Consider the following 22,251-nt stretch of genomic DNA (forward strand, 5'->3'; position numbering starts at 1 on the left):
AGAATCCGGTGCCCCAACTGGGACTAGAACCTGGGGTGCCGGCTCTGCAGGTGGAGGATTAGCCAAGTGAGCCTTGGGCCCCGGCCCTATAATACTTTTAAAAAAATCTTTGGGGGGGGGGGCTGGCGCTGTGGCATAGTGGGTTAATGCTCTATCCTGAAGCATCGGTATCCCATATGGGTGCCATTTTGAGAACTGGCTGCTCCACGTCCAATCCAGCTCTCTGCTATGGCCTGGGAAAGCAGTGGAAGATGGCCCAAGTCCTTGGGCCCCTGCACCCACGTGGGAGACCTGGAAGAAGCTCCAGGCTCCTGGCTTGGGATCAGCACAGCTCAGGCATTGCAGCCAATTGGGGAGTGAACCATCAGATGGAAGACCTCTCTCTCTCTCTGCTTCTCCTCTCTCTGTGTAACTCTGACTTTCAAATAAATAAATGTGTTTTAAAAAAACCCACATAGCTCCATTTCACTGCCAAATGCTTAAGATACTTCTTAAAATTTTATTTGAAGGTTTATTTTATTTATTTGAAAGGCAGAATTACAGAGAGGCAGACAAACAGAGAGGGAGAGAAAGAGAATAGGGAGAGGGTCCTTCCATCTGCTGGTTCACTCCCCAGTTGTCTGCAATGACCAGAGCTGTGCCAACCTGAAGCCAGGAGCTCCTTCCAGATCTCTCATGTGGGTGCAGGGGCCCAAGGACTTGGGCCTTCATCTGCTTTCCCAGGCTGTGGCAGAGAGCTGGATCAGAACCAGTGTCCATATGGGATGCCAGCACTGCAGGCAGCAGCTTTACCTGCTACTCCACAGTGCCAGCCCAATCCAGCACTTCTTACTGGCACCTCTCTGTCATGCTGTCCCCCACAGTCCTGCTCTAGTAGCTACTTGGTGTGCAGGTGTGCTCTGGGAGCAGAGGCTAGAGAAAGCTGAAGGAAGGGGAGTCGAGGAGAACAGCAACGGGCTTTCGGGGTTTGTGTATTTGGAGGTTTGGTGGCTGACTTTCTGACCCTTTCCTCAGCTCTGCTCTCGCTCTCCCCTCTTCTCTCTCCCTCTCCCCCCTCCCTCTTTCTCTCTCCCTCTCTCCCCATCTCCTTATCTCTCCTTCTTCTCTCCCCTGCCCCCTCTTTCCCTCTCTCCCTCTCTGTCTCTCTCCACACCTGCTCATCAGCGATGTCCACACTATATTTGAATGTCACAGTTTCTGTGATGAAGTGTCTCCGGTTTTGCCTTAGGTAGTCTATAGTATGTTCAGATTGACCTTTTTAAAAAGATTTATTTAAAAGACAGAGTGACAGAGAGAGAGACACACAGAGATCTGCCATCCTCTGGTTCACTCCCCAAATGGCTGCAATGGCCAGGGCTGGGCCAGGCAGAAGCCAGGAGCATGGAACTCCATCTGGGTCTCCCACATGGGTGGTGGGGGCACAAGCACTTGGCCAGTTTTCCACTGCTTTCCCAGGGGCTTCAGCGGGGGGGCTGGACTGGTAGAGCAGATGGACTCAAATCATTGCTCATATGGGATGCTGATGTCCTCAGGGGTAACTTAACATACTGCAGCCCAACCCCCGGCAGCTAGGTTATACCCTTTGAAGCAGACATATGAAGGTTGTGAATTTGGTTTGCAGTCCTTGTAAGTTTTTTCACTTAAATTCTGATTTAAGAAAAACAGGATTGCCTCGTGTCAGTTCTTCTGGTGGCCTCTGCAGTAGAGAACTGTGCCAACGTTGGTTTGTCTGTAAGGTCTGCTCCCCTTCCAGCATCCGGGAGATGAGCACACACCAGAGGACAGGTTTAGACCCTCGGTGCTTTCCTCCCGCTGGCATGTCTGACACGGGTGAAGGAAAAATGACCTGTAGACTTGGTGTTAAATCTTCAAGTGCCATTTAGTTGATTGACACAGTGGAGAGTATGGCCACTTTCGACTTCATTGCATTGAGCAAAAAAGCCCACGCAGTGATAACAAGCAATAGGGGTACCAGACCTATCCTTGTCAATCCGTGTCAGTCCTTTCGCACTTTGCCCCCATATATTTAAATTATTGTTTACCAGATTGTCGTCAGCTGGTTTATTTACATTGCCTCAATTACTAGTGTGGCTGAGTGTTTTCCCACCATCTCTGTCTTTGTAGTATATCAATTTTCACTAAAGAAAACCTTCTTCACTCCTGTTACCTTTATGACCTAAATACTATCATCTTCTCACCATAAGTTTCAAAAGATATGCCCACAGTCCATTATTCATTTTATTATGACTAGGTAAGAGGGAAGGTATCACCTTTCTAAAATTTTATTCTCTCACAGAGGTCTTTTGTTTTTCTGGATCTTGCTAATATTCTTGTGTTTTCTCTCTCTGTATTTTTCAGGAGATGGCCATGACAACATAGAAACACAGCATGGAAGAAGAAAAGGAAAAGCACGCCATAAATTTACACCTGAGGAACTGCACATACTGAATCAATCATTTGCAGAGAGTCCTTATCCTGACTATACGACCAAGGAGGAACTGGTCAAAAAACTCCATTGTTCGTTTTACACAATCGAGGTACATAAACTACGTAGATATTTACATGAATATGTCTTTGTGGACAATAATAAAAAAGCAACTAATTATGAAAAAGTATAACAGCATTTCATCACATAAAACAGCGTTGAAATTTGGTCTCATTTCTTCTTCATGTCATTGTGGATGTGACTATATTAAAGTATAGTATGTGTTATTTTTGAAAAAGATTTATTTATTTGAAAGTCAGATTTACACAGAGAGAGAGAAGGAGAGGCAGAGAGAGAGAGAAGGAGAGGCAGAGAGAGAGAGCAAGGTCTCCCGTCTGCTGGTTCACTCCCCCCCTGGCCTCAACAGCCAGAGCTATGTTGATCCAAAGCCAGGATCCAGGAGCTTCTTCTGGGTCTCTCATGTGGGTACAGGGGCCCAAGCACTTGGGCCATCTTCCACTGCTTTCCCAGGCCATAGCAGAGAGCTGGATTGGAATGGAGCAGCCAGGACTTGAACTGGTGCCCATATGGAATGCCAGTTCTGCAGGTGGCAGCTTTACCTACTACACCACAGCGCTGACCCCAATTACTCTCATTTTACAAAGGAGAAAAAGTAAAGAGTAGAGGTTCCACAAAACACTTAGAGTAAGGTATGAAGTAATACTGCTAAGTTATGGCAGACGCTTGTTTGTTTTGGGTATGGCCTTTGAAGAAAATGACATTTAGAATATGATTTAGAATATGTTGAATTAGGAATTCATTCTGGAAAAGCAGTTGGAGTAAAATAAGCAAGCTAAGGGAATGTATTTTGAGAACAGCTGCTTCACGTCTAAATGCAGAGGGTGCAAATAGGTTGGTAGAAGATTTGGAAAAGTAGGGATTTGCTCATACATAAGGGCCCGTGCCTCCTGTGAAGGCAGATGGGAATCCGGAATTGTGCAAAATTACATGATTTTAATGATCATAAATGTATATTTATATATACATTTACATATCATATTTACTGTAAATGCATTCTCGTATTATAAATATAATAACACAGGAAGCCCCAGGAAAGCATGCTTGCATTTTTCATGTCTTACTCAAGGTCACGAAGCAAATCAGTGATGACGCTGATCCTAAGATGAACTACAAAATTCTCCTACATTGGGGAATATATAGACTCGAAAGTAATTTCTGTTTCGTTTCTTTTTTAGAACTGGTTCCAAAATAAAAGAGCCAGGCTACCAGCCAGGAAGAGACGCAGAGTGCTTGAAGCCAGGATGCCATATGCACTCCCTGTCCAAGGTCCCCCAGGTGTAAGCCTGCAGAATTCCCAGGAGTGGTCTCCCAACGCTGCCCAGGCGGCTGTGCTGGACAGAGCTGTCTACTCCACTCCACGTGCCCAGGAGTGGTCTCCCAACGCTGCCCAGGCATCTGTGCTGGGCGGAGGTGTCTACTCCACTCCACCCACATGGGAGGTTCCCAGCCCGCTCTATGGCTCCTGGGATTCTGGGGTTCGAGGTGCTCAAGAGGCACCGAGCTATGCTCTGGAGAATCAAGGGAATGTAGGAGGTGGATCTTTTCCCCGTGGCGTTCCAGGAGCAAGGTTTATTCATCCTTTTTCATCCGCACCGTATTTTGGGAGGTCCAGGTCAGAGATGAGGGTCATGCAGCCTGATTGGCCTTCCCTGCTACCCGGTGTTCCCAGTGCTCAGGGAGCGATGCAACAGCTGCAGGAGCAGAGCTCTCTTCGTTACCCACCATGTGAAGAATGGCAGCAGAATGGCTGGGGAACGCACCCTCAGCAGCCCCAGCAGCCTCTGGATTACTGGCAGGAGCTGCCCTCCCAGGACCAGTTTCCAATGCAGCAGAATCACAACAGTGCAGAGAACAGGGTGCCTTTTCCTCTGTCCCAGCAGTAGCCTGGAGATCGTCAAGGTGATGGAGAGCTCACGTTCTTGCAGGTGTTGAGCACAGCTCTGCGGGTACTCAGTTCTCCAACAGAACCTCACGAGCAAGATACGCAGCAAGAAGGTGCCCGAGATGCCCAGTTCTGAAATCCAGGACATTTTGAAAGAGGAACACACCGGTGCCAACTTCTGGGACTAGAAATGTGGCTGCAGGAAATGGCGTTGGGCTTTTGAGTCAGCAGATGCCTGTGATACTACAATTGTGTACCTGGGAGTCGAAGGTTCCTGAAAGAAAGGAACTAGCTCATAGTGTACATCCTTTGTGTGCATGGCTGGTTAGGGTCGTGAACGTATTTTCTATCATGTTGGCATTTATATTCTTGAAGGACATTTTGTACTGGTAGTTATTGTAGGGGTTTGTGTCATATTAAACTAGGATTATAGGAGTTAGTTATGCTACCTTTCTTACTATTTTCTATAATTTTGTACAACACTACACTTAACCCTTCATTAAAGGTTTGGATTTTACAATGACGGCTCTGATAGATTCATTATAGGGAGATTTTGCCTCCTGATCTCATTATAGGTGATTAGAAAACTATCATTTCTCCTTGAGTAACTTTTGAGATTATGATTTCTAATACTAAGTTCATTTCATCTAGGGATTTTAATTTACTGCTATAAATCATCTGAAGTACCATCAGGGCTTTCATTCGTAGAGTATTTGTGTATGTAAAATGTGTTATTTTTGAGTTTTAGATTCACATCTTCTAATCTTGGTGTTTAATTGCCAGCTATTTGTCCCTTGGAAGAAAAGTTTGCAGAAAGACCCAGGTTGCATGGACTCCTTTAAATTTCACCATGGGTGCGGTCCCTCGTTTTGAGCAGTGTATGTTGCTGCCTCCAGGGAGGGAGGGAAATGTGAAAAAACAGCTCTCCCCGGGCTGGCGCTGTGGCACAACGGGTTAACACTCTGGCCTGAGCGCCGGCATCTCATGTGGGCACCGGTTTAAAACCTGGCTGCTCCACTTCCGATCCAGCTCTCTGCTACGGCCTGGGAAAGCAGAAGATGGCCCTTGTCCTTGGGCCCCTGCACCTATATGGGAGACACAGAAGAAACTCCTTGCTCCCAGCTTTAGATCTGCACAGTTCCAGCCGTTGCAGCCAACTGGGGAGTGAACCACCAGATGGAAGTCCTCTCTCTCTCTCTCTCTCTGACTTTCCTCTCTGTGAAACTCTGACTTTCAAATAAATAAATAAATATGAAAAAAAAAGCGACATGTCTCCAGAGTCCGGTGCTGTGGTGTAGCGGGTAAAGCTACTACCCCATATGGTTGCCAGTTCAAGTCTCGGCTGTTCCACTTCTGATCTAGCTCCCAGCTAATGCACCTGGGAGTGTGGTGGAAGATGGTCCAAGTCCTTGGGCCCCTACACCTATGTGTGAGACCCGGAAGAAGCGCCTCATCCTGGTACAGCTCCAGCCATTGCGGCCTTTTGGGGGAGTGAAGCAGTGGTTGGAAGACTTCTGTCTGCCTGTCTGTCTCTCTGTCATTCTGCCTTTCAAATAAATACAGCTTTAAAAAAATTCTGTAACTCAGAGAGTAGGATTTAGACAACAGGCAGGGGCATGGGCAGGGGCACAGCATCTAACAATTTATTCTCTTGGCTTGTTTTCCCAAGAATATTCCAAGAAGGGTGATCTTGCAATGCTGTACCCCCAGGGATTGGGCCTCACAGCAAGGAGAGCTGCAAGAGCCCAGCAGCAGTTGGGTTTTGAACACACGATGCGTGCTGCTGTGGGTTGCTTGAGCAGGTAGGGCCCTCTTGCTTCTCTTTTTCCTCTATCCCAGCCACGCCCTCACTCTACAATCCCTCAAAAATGGCTTCTCACAGAGGCAGTAGTTTTAGGGAGCTGTACTTTCCCCGTCTCTTTGGCACAATAAAGCTGTCCTTTGAACTGCCGTGGGAGACCGATCATTTGTTGACTCCCCAGGCAAATGGACCCCTATTGTCTGATATATGGAGGGGCAGGGGAGCTGCTCTAGGACTTGATGAGAAGTGTCCACTCCAAGCTAGAGGGGTGGGCATGCGGCCATATTTGTCCTGTAGTTTGGGGCCTTCTCAATACACAGTTGCTCCTTATGCACAGAACCCTGGAAAGCCAGCCAGTCATTTCCCGCGACCTCTTTCAAAGCAGGACTGGGGACCGGAAGTGTGCAAGTGTGTCAGGTCCAGTCCTGGTCACTTGAGTTTTCAGGCACCACCCAGTGACAACCTGAGGCAGCAGGCACTGAGTCTCTGGCCCTAGCACCTTGCATCTGAAACTGTGCAGAGAAAAGCCCAAGAATTGTTTCTGGTGGGAACTGGGACTTTGCGTCTGGCTACTACAGACCTTCACTCTGGTGTGTGGAGGCTCCAAGGGGCCCACTGTGCAGTGCAGCACGGTGCAATACTTCTAGCAGGGAGCCAGAATCAGGAACAGCAGGGTGACAGGTGTCAGGGCAGCTGCAGTGTTGCCTGCTGGGGGATTGGGGCAGTTTCTGGTCAGCTCTGTGCCTCCCCTTTAAGGTCTTTGCATGTTCCTCTGCGACCTCTGCTGGCCGGTGGTTGTACTGCAGAATTTTCAGGTGGACATAGTGTACCTTAGAAATGCATCATTCATTGACTCAGGTGAGATGTGGTCAAAATCAACTCCTAGAGGACATTTCGAAGGTATTTTTAAGTTCTCCATCTCCACCGAGGTCCCCCTTAGCTTGGTGAGCCTGGTTGTCCAATCGCCACCACAGTGGATTCACAGCAGCCACAGACATGCTGATGGTTTCCTCAACACAGACTGTGTGATCCAGACCCACAGGAGAGTCTGGGTGGGGGAGGGGGGCACATCATCCTCTTTGCATGCCCTTCCTACAATGTCCCAAAGTCACACTGAGCCCCATCGAAGCATCGGGCATGGACGCCTGTGGGGCCACCTCAGGGCTCAGCTCCTGGTCCTCCAGTGGAAAGTGGTTCCTCAGAAGACTTGGCCACTGCCACCCATCCTCAAGGCCACCCCACCTGAGCCGTGCGCCAGAGTGGACCCTGGGTTCGAGTCGCAGCTGCTCCACTTCTGATCCCGCTCCCTCCTAATACGCCTGAGAAAACAGCAGAGGAGGGCCCCTGCATCCTTGTGGGAGACCTGGAAGAAGCTCCTGGCTCTTGGCTTCAGCCTGGCCCAGCACCGGTCATTGCTGCCATTTGGGGAATGAGCCAGTGGATGGAAGATTTTCCTCTGTCTCTGCCTCTGTTGTAACTCTGCCTTTCAAAAAAAGAGAATAAATATTTTTTAAAACCACCTTTCTTTGCCAGTCTGGGAAATGTGACATTGTACATTTAACATTATGCAAGGAGATGCTACCAGGAGTATCCAAAGGCAGGAGCAAGTGAGCAGCACCTGTGGGTTGTCAAGGGAGGATATTGGAGAAATAGGTCTGCTTGCATGCAAAATTAGGCAAAACTGATGCAAAAGATCAAGTCACAAGACTCGAGACAGGAGCAAAGATGACAGCAGTGGCAGAGGGTGGACCACTACCCCCCAGACACTGTAAGTTAATAGCTCCCTCGCGCAGGTCTGTGACAAGAGTGTTCACAGCTCAGGAGTCCTAATTTATCTCAACGCACAAGGCAGACACCAGGGGAGGAAGTGGAAAATACAAGTCTGAACAAAGGCAAGGTCAAGGCCTGCTTGTGAAGTCACTCTCACAAGAGGAAAACGGGGGCTCTCTGAGGCCTGGAGCAGGTTGCCAAAGAGGGACAGGTGGCAGCTCCACGAGTCACTCCCCCAACCCCCTTCCAAGGCTGCTGCTTCTGCAGCTCCTGCACCTGCCTCACCCCTGCCCGGATATGCCAAGCAGCTCTTTCACAATCCGGGCTGTTGAGATGGAGAAGAGAAATTGTACACGGCAGGTCCTGGCTCTTGAGATCTGCAGATGTGAGTTTCTTTTTTGAAGTCACTCTAGGTCGTTGTGCAACTCAGTAATGTCTGGACCTCAGATTCATGGACATCTCTAAAATTCGGACACTGAGGGGGTTGTTTTGGGCTCCCAGGGCCTCAGTGGGGTGCAGATGGGAATCACCCTAACGTGATGATGTGGGAAGTGTTCCGTTTATCAGCATCAGGTTATAGCACACAGTTGGGGGTAAGAGGGAGTGAGTCAACAAGGAAGAAAACTGCCTCCACTTCTTGAAGGGAGTTCTCAGAAGACCAGGGCCTGGCAGCTCAGCTTACAGGACAGGCATAAAGAGTGCGCACCTGCCAAGCCAGGACCAGTTTGTCTGGAGCTCCTGGGACCCCAGAGGCAGCAGCCTGTGAGTGTCTCGTTTTCTTTTCCCTGTGGCCTATGTATATCCTGTGGCCGTCTGGACAGTGTTCCATGCTGGAGTTGAAGGGAGGAGGGTCTGCAGCTCTTCTGGTCTTGTAGTTGGGTTTGGGAGGTGGGGGCACACGCGCTGGGGAGGTGCCCGTCTGCCCTCCACTAAGCGACATGGAACCAGCAGGGCACTTGCTTGCTGAACGGGGATGTGGTGGGTGAGTAGGATGGGACACCCTCTCTTAGATGCTCTTGCCTGGAAGCCTCAGGTGGGCAGTGCAATTCCACCTTCTCTCTTGGCTCCTTGTCTGCTCCTGGTTTCTTCAAAAAGAGAAGTGGAGGAGAAACAGATCTGGCATTCACAGGCTTGGGTTCGACACCCATCCCGATGCTTCTCTCTTGGCCTCTAGACTTGACTTAAAATGGTTCCTAATGAATTAGGACTCTGGCTTTCCAACCATGTGTCCAGAGGAGTCCTTTTTTTCCTATAAAATCTTACTCTGGAGGCTTAGCTTAAAGTGAACCCTGCATGGGTTGAGGGGCTGTGGCTGCCTTATCCACCTGAATCTCAGGTCTGAGACCTCTGAGCCTGCCTGTGTCTGGATCCTTCCTTCAGCAATGGGTGATGGCATTTCTGAGCCGTCTTGAACTGGTGGCAGAAGGTGTATTGCTTTCATTTTTCCCCCAAATCAGTGTCAGGGTCCCAGAGTTGACGCAGCTGTGAGACAGGGGACATTGCTCTCGTTCTGGCCTGGGTCGGCCCCTGGGTGCTTAAGAAGGCTCTACAGGGACGAGTGCAAGCCTGTGAGCTCAGCTTAGTGTTTCTAGAGGCTTGCGGGGCACCTGAGGAGGTGGCAAATTCAACAGCGTGAGAGGCTCGTGAGTTACAGGGTTTGCCTACACGGCGCATCATCAGCTGTTGGAGAGGCACCCCTCTGGCCAGGTAGCCCCTCTCCTGACATTGACTGAGCTGGCCTGCTGACCCTTTTTTCTTTGCAGGGCACCCTTTGGCTCTGTGTCCAGCCTCTGAGACTCCCACTTCCACCCTCATTACTTCACGGTTTCTCTCTTTGGCAGGAAAACACCCAGATGCAGAGAGTGGCCCGGGTCCTGCGCTTACCTTGTGCTCTGTTACCATCTCCTGTCAGGTGGTAACTGGATGTCCTGTTGGGTAGTTGCTCATACGTCCCACAGGCCCTTTCCCCTGGCCGGGGCCACCTGGCGTGTCACCTTCCCTCATAAGTCCCCTCTTCCAGCCCTCTCAGGTACACTGGGAAGAGCTGAGGGGCTGAGTCTCTGCAGCTGCTAACTTGGTGGGTGAAACTTGGGTGAAAACGTGCCCTGGGTTCCCTCGGGGGCTTTCTTCTGCTTGGGGGCCACCTCTGGTTCAGAACTGGCAAATCGCCTGGCATATGCTGCTGCACTTGCAGACTGAGCTCAGTCAGATGTCACTAGGCATTGAGAACCCTGGTTCATCTTCCTTCTTTCCTTCCTCTCTCCCTCCCTCCCTCCCTCCCTCCCTCCCTCCTTCCTTCCTTAATTGAAAGGCAGAGTTCCAGAGAGGTAGAGGCCGAGACAAAGAGAGAGGTTTTTCATCTGCTGGTTCACTTCCCAGATGGACGCAACAGCCAGAGCTGTGATGACCCGAAGTTAGGAGCTTCTTCTGGGCCTCCTGCATGGGTGCAGGGGCCCATGGACTTGGGCCATCTTCCACTGCTTTTCCAGGCCACAGCAGAGAGCTGGATCGGAAGTGGAGTATCTGAGACTTGAACCAGCTGCCATATGAGATGTCAGCACTGTAGCCGGAGACTTTACCCGCTATGCCACAGTGCCCTTCCCTCCCACCCCACCCCCCTCCCCCATTCATTTTCCAACACTGTGAGTTGCCATTGCTAACCCACTCAAGGCAGCAAGTCAGTGAGGGAGTAGAAGGTTGCCTGTCTGAGCTGAGCCAACCACCTCCTGTTACAGACAAGGTGAAGGAGTCCAAGAAGGCAAAAGTCCTGCCTGGAGGGAGCACTCACTGGGTCCTTGGGGATGGAACACACAGCCTCAGTGAGGACCGTCCATGCTGGCCGCTGTTTCAATGGCAGTGCCCAAGAAAAGGCAGAATGGCGTGGGGGACGTGAGAACGAGGACATTGTGATCAACCCATGTGAGAGTCCCATTGCTCTCCGAGGCTGGACCGTGTGCCCATCTTGTCTCCAAATCACTTTGAGCATCTGGCTGCTTTGAGCTCCATAGCAGGAAGTGGGAGGGGTAAGGAGTGGCTGCTTCTGACCTTCAGGAGCTGGGCCATGCCCTATACCGTGTCCTAGAGCCGAAATCATGTCCTTTCCTCTCTGTTCTTCTCCCCAGGCCATGCTGCTCCTCCTCCTGACCCCACTGTTCCTGCTTGCCCAGCCCCGGGGATGCCTGGAAGCAGAGATGAGGACCTACTCCCAGAGGACAGTGAGCAACGCCTGCACCCTGGTCATGTGTGGCCCAGTGGAAGACAGCCTTCCTGGTCGAGATGGACAGGATGGCAGAGAGGGCCCCCAGGGTGAGAAGGGGGATCCAGGTGGAGCTGGGACCAGGGCTTGTCCTGATGGCAGGGGTGGGCGTTGGAATTGTCACCGATCCAGCGCATCTGGATAGCTTGTGACGGAAAACCAGGAGATGGGATCTTCCTTCCAGGGGGTTGGTTCCCTCTTCTGCAGCACCATGTCCATTCCATCGGCTGGCAAGTGAGCAGCTTTCCTGAGCCCCCAGCTGCCTCCCTGTATCACCCAACCCTCCTGGTTCCTCCCCAAGGCCCCAGCTGGCTCCCTCCCTAAGAACAAGCAAATAGTTAGTAAATTACCCCAAATAGTTGGTAAATTACTGATATTTAGGGCCCTCTAGAGCCCTTTTCAGATAGCTAACAGGTGTTCATTGACTAAATGATGCCTACGCAGAGTGTTAAATATCTTCAATATTTAATTAAACTTCACCACATGAAAAGTGGGCAAACACTCAGGCCTAATCAAAAGGGTTTTCCCTAACACATTACAGGGGGAGAAGGGAAGCTCACATTTCTTTGCTTGGCCCTATGCTGGGGCATTCAGTGGAGTAGTTCATTTAATCCTCTTAAAGGTCTTACAAGGAATAGACTAATCTCCCTTGATGGGGAAGGAAACTGATGCAGAAAGGCTAAGCAACAGCCAACCAGAATGTGACAAAGGCATGAGTTTCTTTTATTTTTTTTAAGATTCTTATTTATTTATTTCAAAATCAGAGTTATACAGAGAGAGGAGAGGCAGAGAGAGAGAGAGAGAGAGAGAGAGAGAGAGAAAGTCCTCATCTGCTGGTTTACTCTCTATGTTCACAATGGCCGGAGCTACACCAACCCGAAGCCAGGAGCCAGGAGCTTCCTCCATGTCTGCCACACAGCTGCAGGGGCCCAAGGACTTGGGCCATCTTCCTCTGCTTTCCCAAACCATTAGCAGGGAGCTGGATGGGAAGTGGAGGAGCCAGGACTCCAACCAGCACCCATATGAGATGCTGCCATTGCAGGTCTCGAAGGCTTTACCTGCTACACCACAGTGTCGTCCCTCAAGTAGCATCTTAACTGCAAGGCCAAGTGCCTGCCTTCAAGGTTATTTTAAAAACATGGCAGGGGAAAAAAAAAAAAAAAACATGGCGGGGCCGGTGCTGTGTCCCTGCTGCTCCACTTCCCATACAGGTCTCTGCTATGGCCTGCGAAAGCAGTAGAAGATGGCCCAAGTGCTTGGGCCTGTACCCACATGGGAGACACGGAAGAAGCTCCTGGTTCCTTTTTTTGGATCAGTGCAGTACTGGCCATTGCAGCCAACTGGGGAGTGAACCAGAGGATGGAAAACCCTTCTCTCTCTGTGTGTGTGTGTCTGCTTCTCTCTCTGTGCAACTCTTTCAAATAAATACAATAAATCTTTAAAATGAAATACAAAACAAAGCAAAACAAAACAATGGCATAGTCATTAATTGTATGATGATAGCAGATATAAAGTCAAACATATAGTCCAATCTTATCTCTGGTTAAAAGAAATTCAGAAAGGTATGTATTTTTAAAACATGGGATTTAAGAGATTATTTTATAACCTGATTGTGTCCGTGAGCTCCTGTTTAGGGACTGGCACATGGAAGGTGCTTAGTAAATGTTAGTTTCCTGCCACCTCCAAGGTCAGTTCTGTATCTACATACAGCACAAAGTACTCTTTCCTACAGGATGATGACTGAATTAAAAATTACAGGGTATGGATTAAAACAAAAGGGAACTCAATAAAATATTACAAGTAGTTATTCCTGGGCAGTAGGATTTAGGAAGCTCCAAATTTATACCATGTCTTCATGTATTCATGCATTCAAATTTATTTACTCTTTCCTTGATCTCACAAATCAAAAGGAGTATTATTAATTCTGATTTAAAGTGAGCTATGGCACATTCTAACACGTTAGATTCTTAAAGGACTGGTTTTAGGAACACAGTAAGAGAGACGCAACCTCCCTGGGCTTGTTCTCCTTCTCCCTTCAAAGAAGTGTACAACACAACACAGTCTTTTGGTTTTCATTAGAGGCTCCAAATGCCAGTCACAAGAGCTGTCAAGCTGCAGGGCTGGGCCAAACATCCTCGGCTAAGACCTCAGGGAGGCCCAAGAGGCCACTGGGAAGGAGTCTCAGAACACTTGGGCTTTCCTACCACAGTCTCAAGCCCAGAGAACAGTTTCAACCAAGCCACCTGGAAATCCACTTGCACTCTGGCAAAGGGCAACTGTGTCACTCCAAAGCATAGAGATGGGTTCAGCCTGCACAGAGGGAGAGCAAAGGAACAGGGATACCCTGAGGACCCCACTTGCAGATGGTCCCGGGGGGAGAACTGGAGGCTGCTTACTGTGAGCCTTGCAGGTCTTGCAGGAGGGCACTTGATATGGGGGGTGGGGAGGGTTAAAAGGTAATCCGACCTGGAGGCCCAACACAAAGGTAACCTCACTAAGAGGATGATTTCCCCTAAACACAAATGCCAAGGATGGAACTGCAAGAGGCAGGCTGGAGGAGGCACGTGCAGCAGCCATAGAGAACTGCACAGGAGGATCCCTCTGAGGACCTCCCAGAGACAAACAGTCAGCACTGTGTCTGCAACATACCCAGCTCCCAGACGCCTGGTCCCCAGGCAGCACCCACTGAAGACTACACCCACCTTCCCCTAACTATTCCCACCATTCCAAGGGGTCCAAAAGCAGCTGTTGCTGGGGAACAAGGGAAAAAAGAACGAGAGAGAAGGCACCAGCTGCACCCTGTTCCCCAAGCCAGGCTCCTCAGCCCCTCATGGATGAGATTGCATTATCTATTTTAGAAGAAAAGTTGGCCGGTGCCACGGTTCAACAAGCTAATACTCCACCTAGCGGCGCCAGCACACTGGGTTCTAGTCCCAGTCGGGGTGCCGGATTCTCTCCCGGTTGCCCCTCTTCCAGGCTAGCTCTCCGCTATGGCCCAGGAGTGCAGTGGAGGATGGCTCAAGTGCTTGGGCCCTGCACCCCATGGGAGACCAGGAGAAGCACCTGGCTCCTGCCTTCGTATCAACACGGTGCACCAGCCGCAGCGCGCTGGCTGCAGCAGCCATTGGAGGGTGAACCAACGGCAAAGGAAGCCCTTTCTATCTGTCTCTCTCTCTCACTGTCCACTCTGCCTGTCAAAAAAAAAAAAAAAAAAAAAAAAGAAAAAGAAAAAGAAAAAAAGTTTATGGCTTTACCAACTGGACTTCCTGACATCTCAGAGTGACCGGGATTACCTATGCATCTGCTTGATTTCACCTGCGGTTAGAGTGGCAGCAGGAAACAGTCTAGTTTGAGGGGGATTGTCTGATGATAAAATCTAACAGAAATCTGGAAAGATTCCTAAACGTGAACTAGATCCATTTTCAATACCTAAAGGCAACTGCAGGCCTTCAAGGTCTCCAGCGAGACCAGCGTGTCGTTTCTGCAGCTCTCCTTACCTGTTGTGCAGGAGGGTGTGATGATGGTCCACCAGGGACTGAGTGAACGAGCCCAGGAGCCCAAGGCTCTCATAAGGGATGCTCTGCGGCCAGAGGACAACCACTGAAAGAGAACCAGAGGCACAAAGAAACCATTAGGGCACCTGAAAGACGAGCAGGTAGGAAAGAACACCGATTCTACCAAAGTAACTTCCGGGGAAACAGGGTCTGAAGGAGGGCACCTGAATCTTCATCCTCTATTTCTAAAAAGCAGCTCCAATGGATGTGTGCCACAAAGAAACGAGGTGATGATCAGGCTCCGTGCACTGGCGGAGCGGATCCGATTTTTCATGAATTCCACCCCAAACATTATTTCCTAGACTTGTAGGAGTCTGCGTGCTTTGGCCAGCTTCTGTCCTGCAAACGGTGGCTTGGGCTCAGTCTCGCAGTTAGAATCATGCTCTTCCACTCTTGCACACCACGCAGACACACTCGGAAAATCAGACTCGCGAAGGTTTAACAGCAACTCCTCGTTCATGTAAGGTTTTTGTGGTGACCTTACCAACTCCTCCTCAGGCTCTGTTACAAGCCTTTCTGTGAATCTCTGTCAACCCCTCCAAAGTTTAGTGCTCCACTTAGATCTGCACCAAAGGCAACACTACTTCTCCCAGGATGCTGTTTAAAGTCAATATTCCAATAAAGTATAACATATCACTGCGGCCTCCTAACCGCGCGGTGGAGAGGGGCTGGCATCTGCCAGTTCCACTAAATTCCAACTCGAATCTTCAGTTTCCCAGCTTGTGTGTTCGAACAGGGTCGCGGGATCCTGGCACAGAAAGGGCACTCGGGAAAACTAGAGTCCCACGCCTCCATCCTGCACACGGTGAAAGGAGGGCGGAGGTGGTCAGAGCGACACCGGTGTGGAAATGACACCCGTCCAGGTTCCAGGATCTCCCGGGAAAGATCCAAACTAGCTTCGCCTTCCTCCTACATGATACCGGTTTACCCCAACCTGTTTCCGGGCGTCTTTCCCGTTCGTTATCCTGGAAGTGAGACGAAAGTCACTCCTCCCCGCAGTAGAGCTGTCCTCCTGCTGTCACACCGGTTCTTGCTCACCAGTGAAATCCTAGCCGTCCCTTGGGTTTATCCGCCGTTTTCCAAGCAACTCCCCCTGCTTCAAACACTCTAAACCTTCTAAAACCCCGCTTAGCGTCCGCAGGCATTCGTAACCTAGGCAACCGCACGGTGCGCATGCGCACCGACCCGGTTCCCACGGCGCCCCTGGCGCTATGACAGCCCGGAAGGCCTAAACACAGGCGCCCGCGCCCGCGCCCCTCACCGCAAAGTATCCCAGCCCCAGCCCCGTGACCAGCGAGGGCAAACGTCTGGCCGTAGCGAAGTAGGTGGTAGCAACCCTTCCGGCCTTCGTGTTCACAAGCACCATGGCTCTCAGTGGTCAGGTGGGGAGTCGTTCCCGCCCCCACGTGAGGAAAGCCAGGCAAACCGGTTTCCCAAGGCCTGGAACACCTGCCAAAAGCCTTGGCAGCCTACTGCGCCTGCGCCTCCTTCTGGGTTCCCGTCTTTCCCTCTGCTCCCAGGCACACGAGCTGGAACTGCGCCTGCGCGGCCTCTCCTCCAAGTGGAGGCGGAGGCCTGGGTGACAGGAGTGCTCTCTCCAGGCGGTTGTCTCAACCGTGTAGTAGCCAAAGGAGAGCGTGAGGACCGCGAACCAGAACACACTGCCCCTCTGGAAGTAGGCCGCGTTGCCTGCCTCCATCGCCATCGCCATCGCCATCGCTGCAGCTCCTTTCTGGGCGGCGCGGCCGGCTCTGCTCCCAGTGCAGTGGATGTAGGACCAGCAGGGGCGGGCCTGGGCGGCTGCTCCGCCCAACCCGCGAGGAGGGAGGAGGGCCCCGGGCTTGCCAAGCACAGGTGGTGGCCCGACTAGCCCGTCTTGGCCTGGTCATTATCTGTAGGGGACACCCTTTCCAAGCGTCGCTCTCTGTAACGCTGTCTTTCCAATACATACATGTTTTTTAAAGAAAGATAAATAGGGGCCGGCGCTGGGTGCAGTGGAATAGGCCACCACCTGTGGCCCTGGCATCCACATATAGGCATCCTTGAACTGAAGAGTTAAAATTGTATATGTGCGGGTGTAAAAGTAAAGCTTAACCTTACAGGTTATAACATTCCTGGTACAGCTGTAAAAATAAAGACAGAGTGAAGTAGCACCTTGACAGTAGGGACTCCATTTTGGAGCACTTGAGACTCCATTCTGAGAAAGCACCCCCCCCTCCCCGCCCCCGCCATGAGACTCTGGTCTGAAACTATGATCTCAAATAGTCGGACAATAGCAGTGCACTACATCACCCTTGGCAGAGCACAAAAACCCCCTAGCATGATTGCTCAAGTGGCACCTGGGATACCTGGGGTAATAATGAAGATGTGATTTGTCTGTGTCTTACATTAATGTCAAGTCCTAATTGCTAATTGTAATATTGTAACTGGTATTGTCAAGATTATGATGAATATTAATTTCACTTAGGTTTTAGGTTATGTTGACCCCAGTAACCATATACTCTCTTTTGATTTTATGTACTCTCTTTTGATCTTAGAAACTGTGTATAGCAACTGTGCATAGCAACCGTGTATTCCCCCTTCCCCAGTTTTGCGGTTTTTCCCTTTATAAACCCTAACCATTGGTTTTTCAGGGCTGCTCTGCTCTTGTATGGTCAGACAGCCCCAGCATGCTGGATAATCAATAAAGCTTCCCCTTGCTGTTTGCATAAGAGACGTGTCTCTTGGTGACGTTTTTCGGGCGGTCGCCTCTAACAGAACTATGACCACTTGACCATGATGGATCTTTATGATTGCTGTCAGTTTTGATTTGGCAGTATGTTAAAAATTTTCCATATATTGTCGCTCCCCCTCTTCGTGGTGGAGCAACACAGGACCCTGCGCTGTTCTTTCGTCTGCTCGGCCCTCCCCGGGTTTGCCGCTGGTTCTTCCTGGGTTGGCTACTATCCCTTCCACCTCCGTGGAAGGGCAGTTCCCCCTGGCCACATTCCCCACTTCCGCAGGGGAGCAGCACACCGCCGGCCGGCTTTCTCGGGGGCTGCACGGGTTCCCTTAGATGTTCCCCATAGATGTTCCCGGTGCATGCCGTCTCTCTCCTCCTTTATAGTCCTCCTCCGCCAATCCTAACTCAGCTGCCCACACGCCGAGTACGCTGCTCTCCAATCAGGAGCAAGTCCTACAGTTTATTGGTTGAACGGGAGGCAGCTGTGCGGAAGCTGTTTACTTCTCTCCCAGCGCCATATTGTGGGAGAGCAGATGCATAGAATAAGTCTTAATTCCAGTAACTCAGTCTAGTCCGGTTTGCTCCCCACATATATGTTCATCAGAAATGTTCACCTATCGTTTCTTGTTGTATTCTTGTCTGGCTTGAGTTCAGGGTAAGGCTGACCTCCAGCAACGAGTTTAATTTTATGTAAGGTATACAAATTTCATGTATTTCATATATACAGATTTAGCAGCATGGTGATCCTTCCCACCCATGCTCCCACTTCTTCCTCCTCCCTCTCCTAGTCCCAGTCTTAATTTTTACAAAGATTTATTTTCAGTTTACTTTATACTCATTATCCCTACACTAAGTAAAGAGTTCAACAAACAGTAGAGACAAGGGCTGTAAACCATCATTGCATCTCAAAGTGGCAATTTCACTTCTATAGATAACGTTTTAGGTACTCTTAGTTACCATAGGCAGAGTGACAGAGATGGGAGGAGGGAGAGAGACAACCATTGCATCTTCTGGTGCATTCCCCAAATGCTCACAACAGCTGGGGTGGGGCCAGCACCAGACTGAAGCCACAGTCAGGAAGACTCCATCTGAGTTTCCCGTGTGGAGAAGAGGAACCCAAGTACTTGGACCCTCTGCTGCCTCCCAGGCACATTAGCAGGAAGCTGGGTTGGAAGCAGAGCAGCCAGGACTCGAACTCTCCTCTCCCACATGTAAATTCACACGTAGTGCAGCAGTAGAGGGCTGTACAGTAGCACCACAGCAGTTGTGATGAGATGTTTGCAGAACAGCATGGGTATGCCCCTACCTGACCACACCCCTGTGCCCACCTGCCTATCAGGGTAATTAACCACTCCCCTTTGGAAGTTGATTAAAGGCCTGGGACCTGGTGGGCCCAGCCCTTTTTGGCCCTCTGTCTCTTTCACCATTGCAGGCTTGCACATCGTCTTTGGGCCACCTGCTCCTTGCTTTCTGGCAGACATTTTCCTCGACATGGCTGGCTCCTGGTACTTGGTATAAATCCAGATTTCTTAGGCAAGAACCCATGATGCTCATTAATATTGTGAATTCATTAAGAAGCAAATGGTAATATAATTGGCACCCCCTACTCCAATAAAAGATGGCACCTCAGATGGGACCTTTAAGAGGTCTGTCTCTGATTACCTTGGGATCTTACTGGTGTAAGAGCTATTTTTAAAAAAAAAATCAGTACAGGGGCCAACCATTTGATGTAGCAGGTAAAGTTTCCATGCTATGTCAATACCGGTTTAAGTTCTAGCTGCTCCACTTTTGATCCAAATCCCTGCTAATGTCCTGGGAAAAGCAGTGGAAGATGGCCCAAGTGCTTGCGCCCCTGCAACCAATGTGGGAGGCACGGAAGAAACTCCTGGTTCCTGGCATTGTCTTGGCCCAGCTCCAGCTGTTGTGGACATCTGGGGAGTGAACCAACATAGGCAAGATCTCTTTCTCTCTCTCTTTCTGGCTTTCAAATAAATAAATAAATAAAATTTTAAAGGTTTTATTTCTTTATTTGAGAGACAGAGTTACAGAGAGAGGGAGAGACAGAGAGAAAAGTCTTCCATCTGCTGGTTTCCTCTCCAAATGGCCAAAACAGCAAGAGCTGGGCCAATTCAAAGCCTGGAGCCTGGAGCTTCTTCCTGGTCTCCCATGTGGGTGCTGGGGCCCAAGCACTTGGGTCATCTTCCACTGCTTTCCCAGGCCACAGCACAGAGCCACATCGGAAGAGGAGCAGTTGGGACTGGAACTGGGATGCTGGTGATGCAGGTAGAGGCTCAGCCTACTATGCCCCAGCAACGCCTGTAAATCTTAACAAAGCAAGGTCAATGCACTACTCCGTGAACATCCTGCGAAGCGAAGGTCCACAGGAAAAATATGTAAACTCTCCTGAGTTGTTCAGGAAGAAAAAGAGAGATTGTCCAATAAAGGTTGTTATTTAAAAGGTGAACCCTACGATTGGGCAGTGTGGGAGCTGTTATGTTGACCTTTGCCAGTGATGTCTAAATAATGGCATGAGAATAGAAGTGACTGCCTGGAGTTGGGGAGAGCATAAAAGCAAGTGAATTTACCTGGTCAAAATATTCTTTGAAACAAGTTTAATGAAAGAGGGAAAGGCACCATCTAGTGGAAATTCATGGTGCTGAGGTACTGAACTTTGACTTAACAGGAATTAAAAAAAAAAAAAAAAGGCCAGGGAAACCAGGCTAGGCCAACTTAATATTTTAAAGATTTATTTATTTATTTGAAAGTCAGAGCTTCACAGAGAGAGAAGAAGGGGGAAAAAAGAGAGAGAGAGAGAGATCTTCCATCCTCTGATTCACTCCCCAACTGGCCGCAATGGCTGGAGCTGCACTGATCTGAAGCCAGGAGCCAGGAGCCAGGAGCCAGGAGCTTCTTCCAGGCCTCCCATGCGGTGCAGGGACCCAAGCACTTGGGCCATCCTCTACTGCTTTCCCAGGCCATAGCAGAGAGCTGGATCGGAAATGGAGCAGCCTGGACATGAACCAGTGTCCATATGGGATGCTGGCACTGCAGGCGGCAGCTTCACCCACTGCTTTACCCGCTACGCATCGGCTCCCCAACATAATTTTAGTTTGTTCTGTCTGAGCCGCTGTCTCCTTTCAGACATCCAGTTCTCAAACTATTCTATGGAGGTGACTGTTTTGAGAATAAAATGAATTATTTCAATGATTTAATTACTGTATGATGTTAGACTTATATTGACTTTTTAAGATTTCTTTTTATTTGAAATAGTTACACAGAGAAAGAGAGAGAGGGAGAGAGAGAGAGGGAGGGAGAGAGAGAGAATCTTCTTCCCAGATGGCTGCAACAGGCAAGGCTGGGCCAGGCCAAAGCCAGGAGTCTAGAGCTTCTTCTGAGTCTCCCATGTGGGTGGCAGGGTCCAAAGCCCTTGGGGCATCTTCCACTGCTTTCCCAAGCCATTAGCAGGGAGCTGCATGGGAAGTGCAGCAGCCAGGACATGAGCCAGCACCCGTGTGGGATGCTGCCATACCCACTATACCTTAATGCTGGGCCCTTATGCTGACTTCTGAAAACCATTTATTTTTGTGTACCTGAGAGGCTGAGTGAGAGAGAGCAAGAGAGAGAGAAACCTTCTGTTTGCTGGTTCACTCCCCAAATGTCTACAACAGCCAAAGCTGGGTCAGGCTGAAGCCAGGAACCTAGAAATGCATCCAGGTCTCCCAGTGTAGGCTATAGGGCCCATGCACCTGAGCCATCACCTGCTGCTTCCCCGGCTACTTTGGTGTGAAGCCGGATTGGGAGCAGAGTAACTGGGACTGGAACCCACACTCTGCTATGGGCTGGGGGCATCCTACGTGGCAGCTTAACAAGCTTTGCCACAATGCCTGCAGTCTTATATTCTTTAACGTCCTCATTCGCTGTGAGTCTCTGGCCTCAGCAGCCTCCAAACGCTCAGTTATCAGTGCTGTCAGTGATGCAGATCACCTGGGGCCTGGCCAGGGCTAAATGAGAAAATTAGTTCCCATGGGTGTTCAGTGAATGGAAGCTAGGATTTAAAAATGGAGATTCTGGAAAGCCAGTTGTGCCTAGGGGGAGCTGTGTGTAGGGTGTGGCAGGGGCTGGAGAAGGGCTGGGTCTAAGACGTGCCTAGGGTGGCCATCTCAGGTTTATATTAAATGAATGCTGTGCCAGTAGCCCTCACTTCACTAACCAGGAAGAGTGTCTCAGGAGGGCTCCCAGACATGGCTTCCAATGGTGAGTTTCCATGTGCGGCTTTGTCAGCAAGGCTGGGTTCTTTCTGTCCTGGTGTTCTGTGGGGCTTTGAGCTTTCGTCTTTCAGAAGTGCAGGCTCGTGGTCCAGGGGCCACTAGTGTCACAGGTGTCACTGTCTCTGGCAACCGAATGGCTGAATGCAGGGGGTAGGATTTCCCAAAGGCTCAGGTGCTAAAAAATTAACCCAACTTGGGGTTGCCTTAAAAAGTTTTCTGCATTTTAAAGATGTACCTGGAAGTAGTTTAGGTAGAACAGTGTCTTGGGTTCCCTTCAGAATGAAGGGGTGGGAGGTGTGGGGAAATATGGGAAGGGTAGGGGGAGGAAACAGCACTGGTCATATAATGCTGGAGCAGGGAACTTCACAGTGTCGGTGGAAAAGTGGAATTCAGAAATGTTTTCATGCAAAAAAACACTTTGAAACCAAGAATAGGTGTTTCATGATATTCATTTCTCTGAGGACTTCTTCTATAGGAGCCGAGTTAGATTCT

General features: G+C 49.9%; 2 protein-coding genes across 7 annotated transcripts in view; both read right to left on the reverse strand.

The window, feature by feature from the left end:
* LOC127482759 (transmembrane protein 254) overlaps positions 1 to 22,251 on the reverse strand; it is a 162,306-nt gene that overhangs the window by 19,560 nt on the left and 120,495 nt on the right. The gene's annotated exons all lie outside the window — the stretch shown is intronic.
* LOC138843134 (transmembrane protein 254-like) overlaps positions 2,221 to 22,251 on the reverse strand; it is a 79,589-nt gene continuing 59,558 nt past the window's right edge. The window contains exons 1-3 of one of the 3 annotated variants that reach the window (XR_011382472.1): positions 16,385 to 16,947; positions 14,713 to 14,815; positions 2,221 to 7,672 (exon numbers count right to left, since the gene is read on the reverse strand). Coding sequence is in view for 2 of the 3 variants with exons in the window: in XM_070057945.1 (XP_069914046.1) it covers positions 4,613 to 4,662; positions 14,713 to 14,815; positions 16,385 to 16,486 (255 nt within the window). In the remaining variant the exon portion in view is untranslated. Of the gene's footprint in view, positions 7,673 to 14,712; positions 14,816 to 16,384; positions 16,948 to 22,251 lie in introns of those variants that run through there. The other 2 variants (XM_070057945.1, XM_070057946.1) reach the window with 2 other exon arrangements.

The sequence above is a fragment of the Oryctolagus cuniculus genome, chromosome 15 (genome assembly GCF_964237555.1).
Source record: "Oryctolagus cuniculus chromosome 15, mOryCun1.1, whole genome shotgun sequence".
Lineage (NCBI taxonomy): Eukaryota > Metazoa > Chordata > Mammalia > Lagomorpha > Leporidae > Oryctolagus > Oryctolagus cuniculus.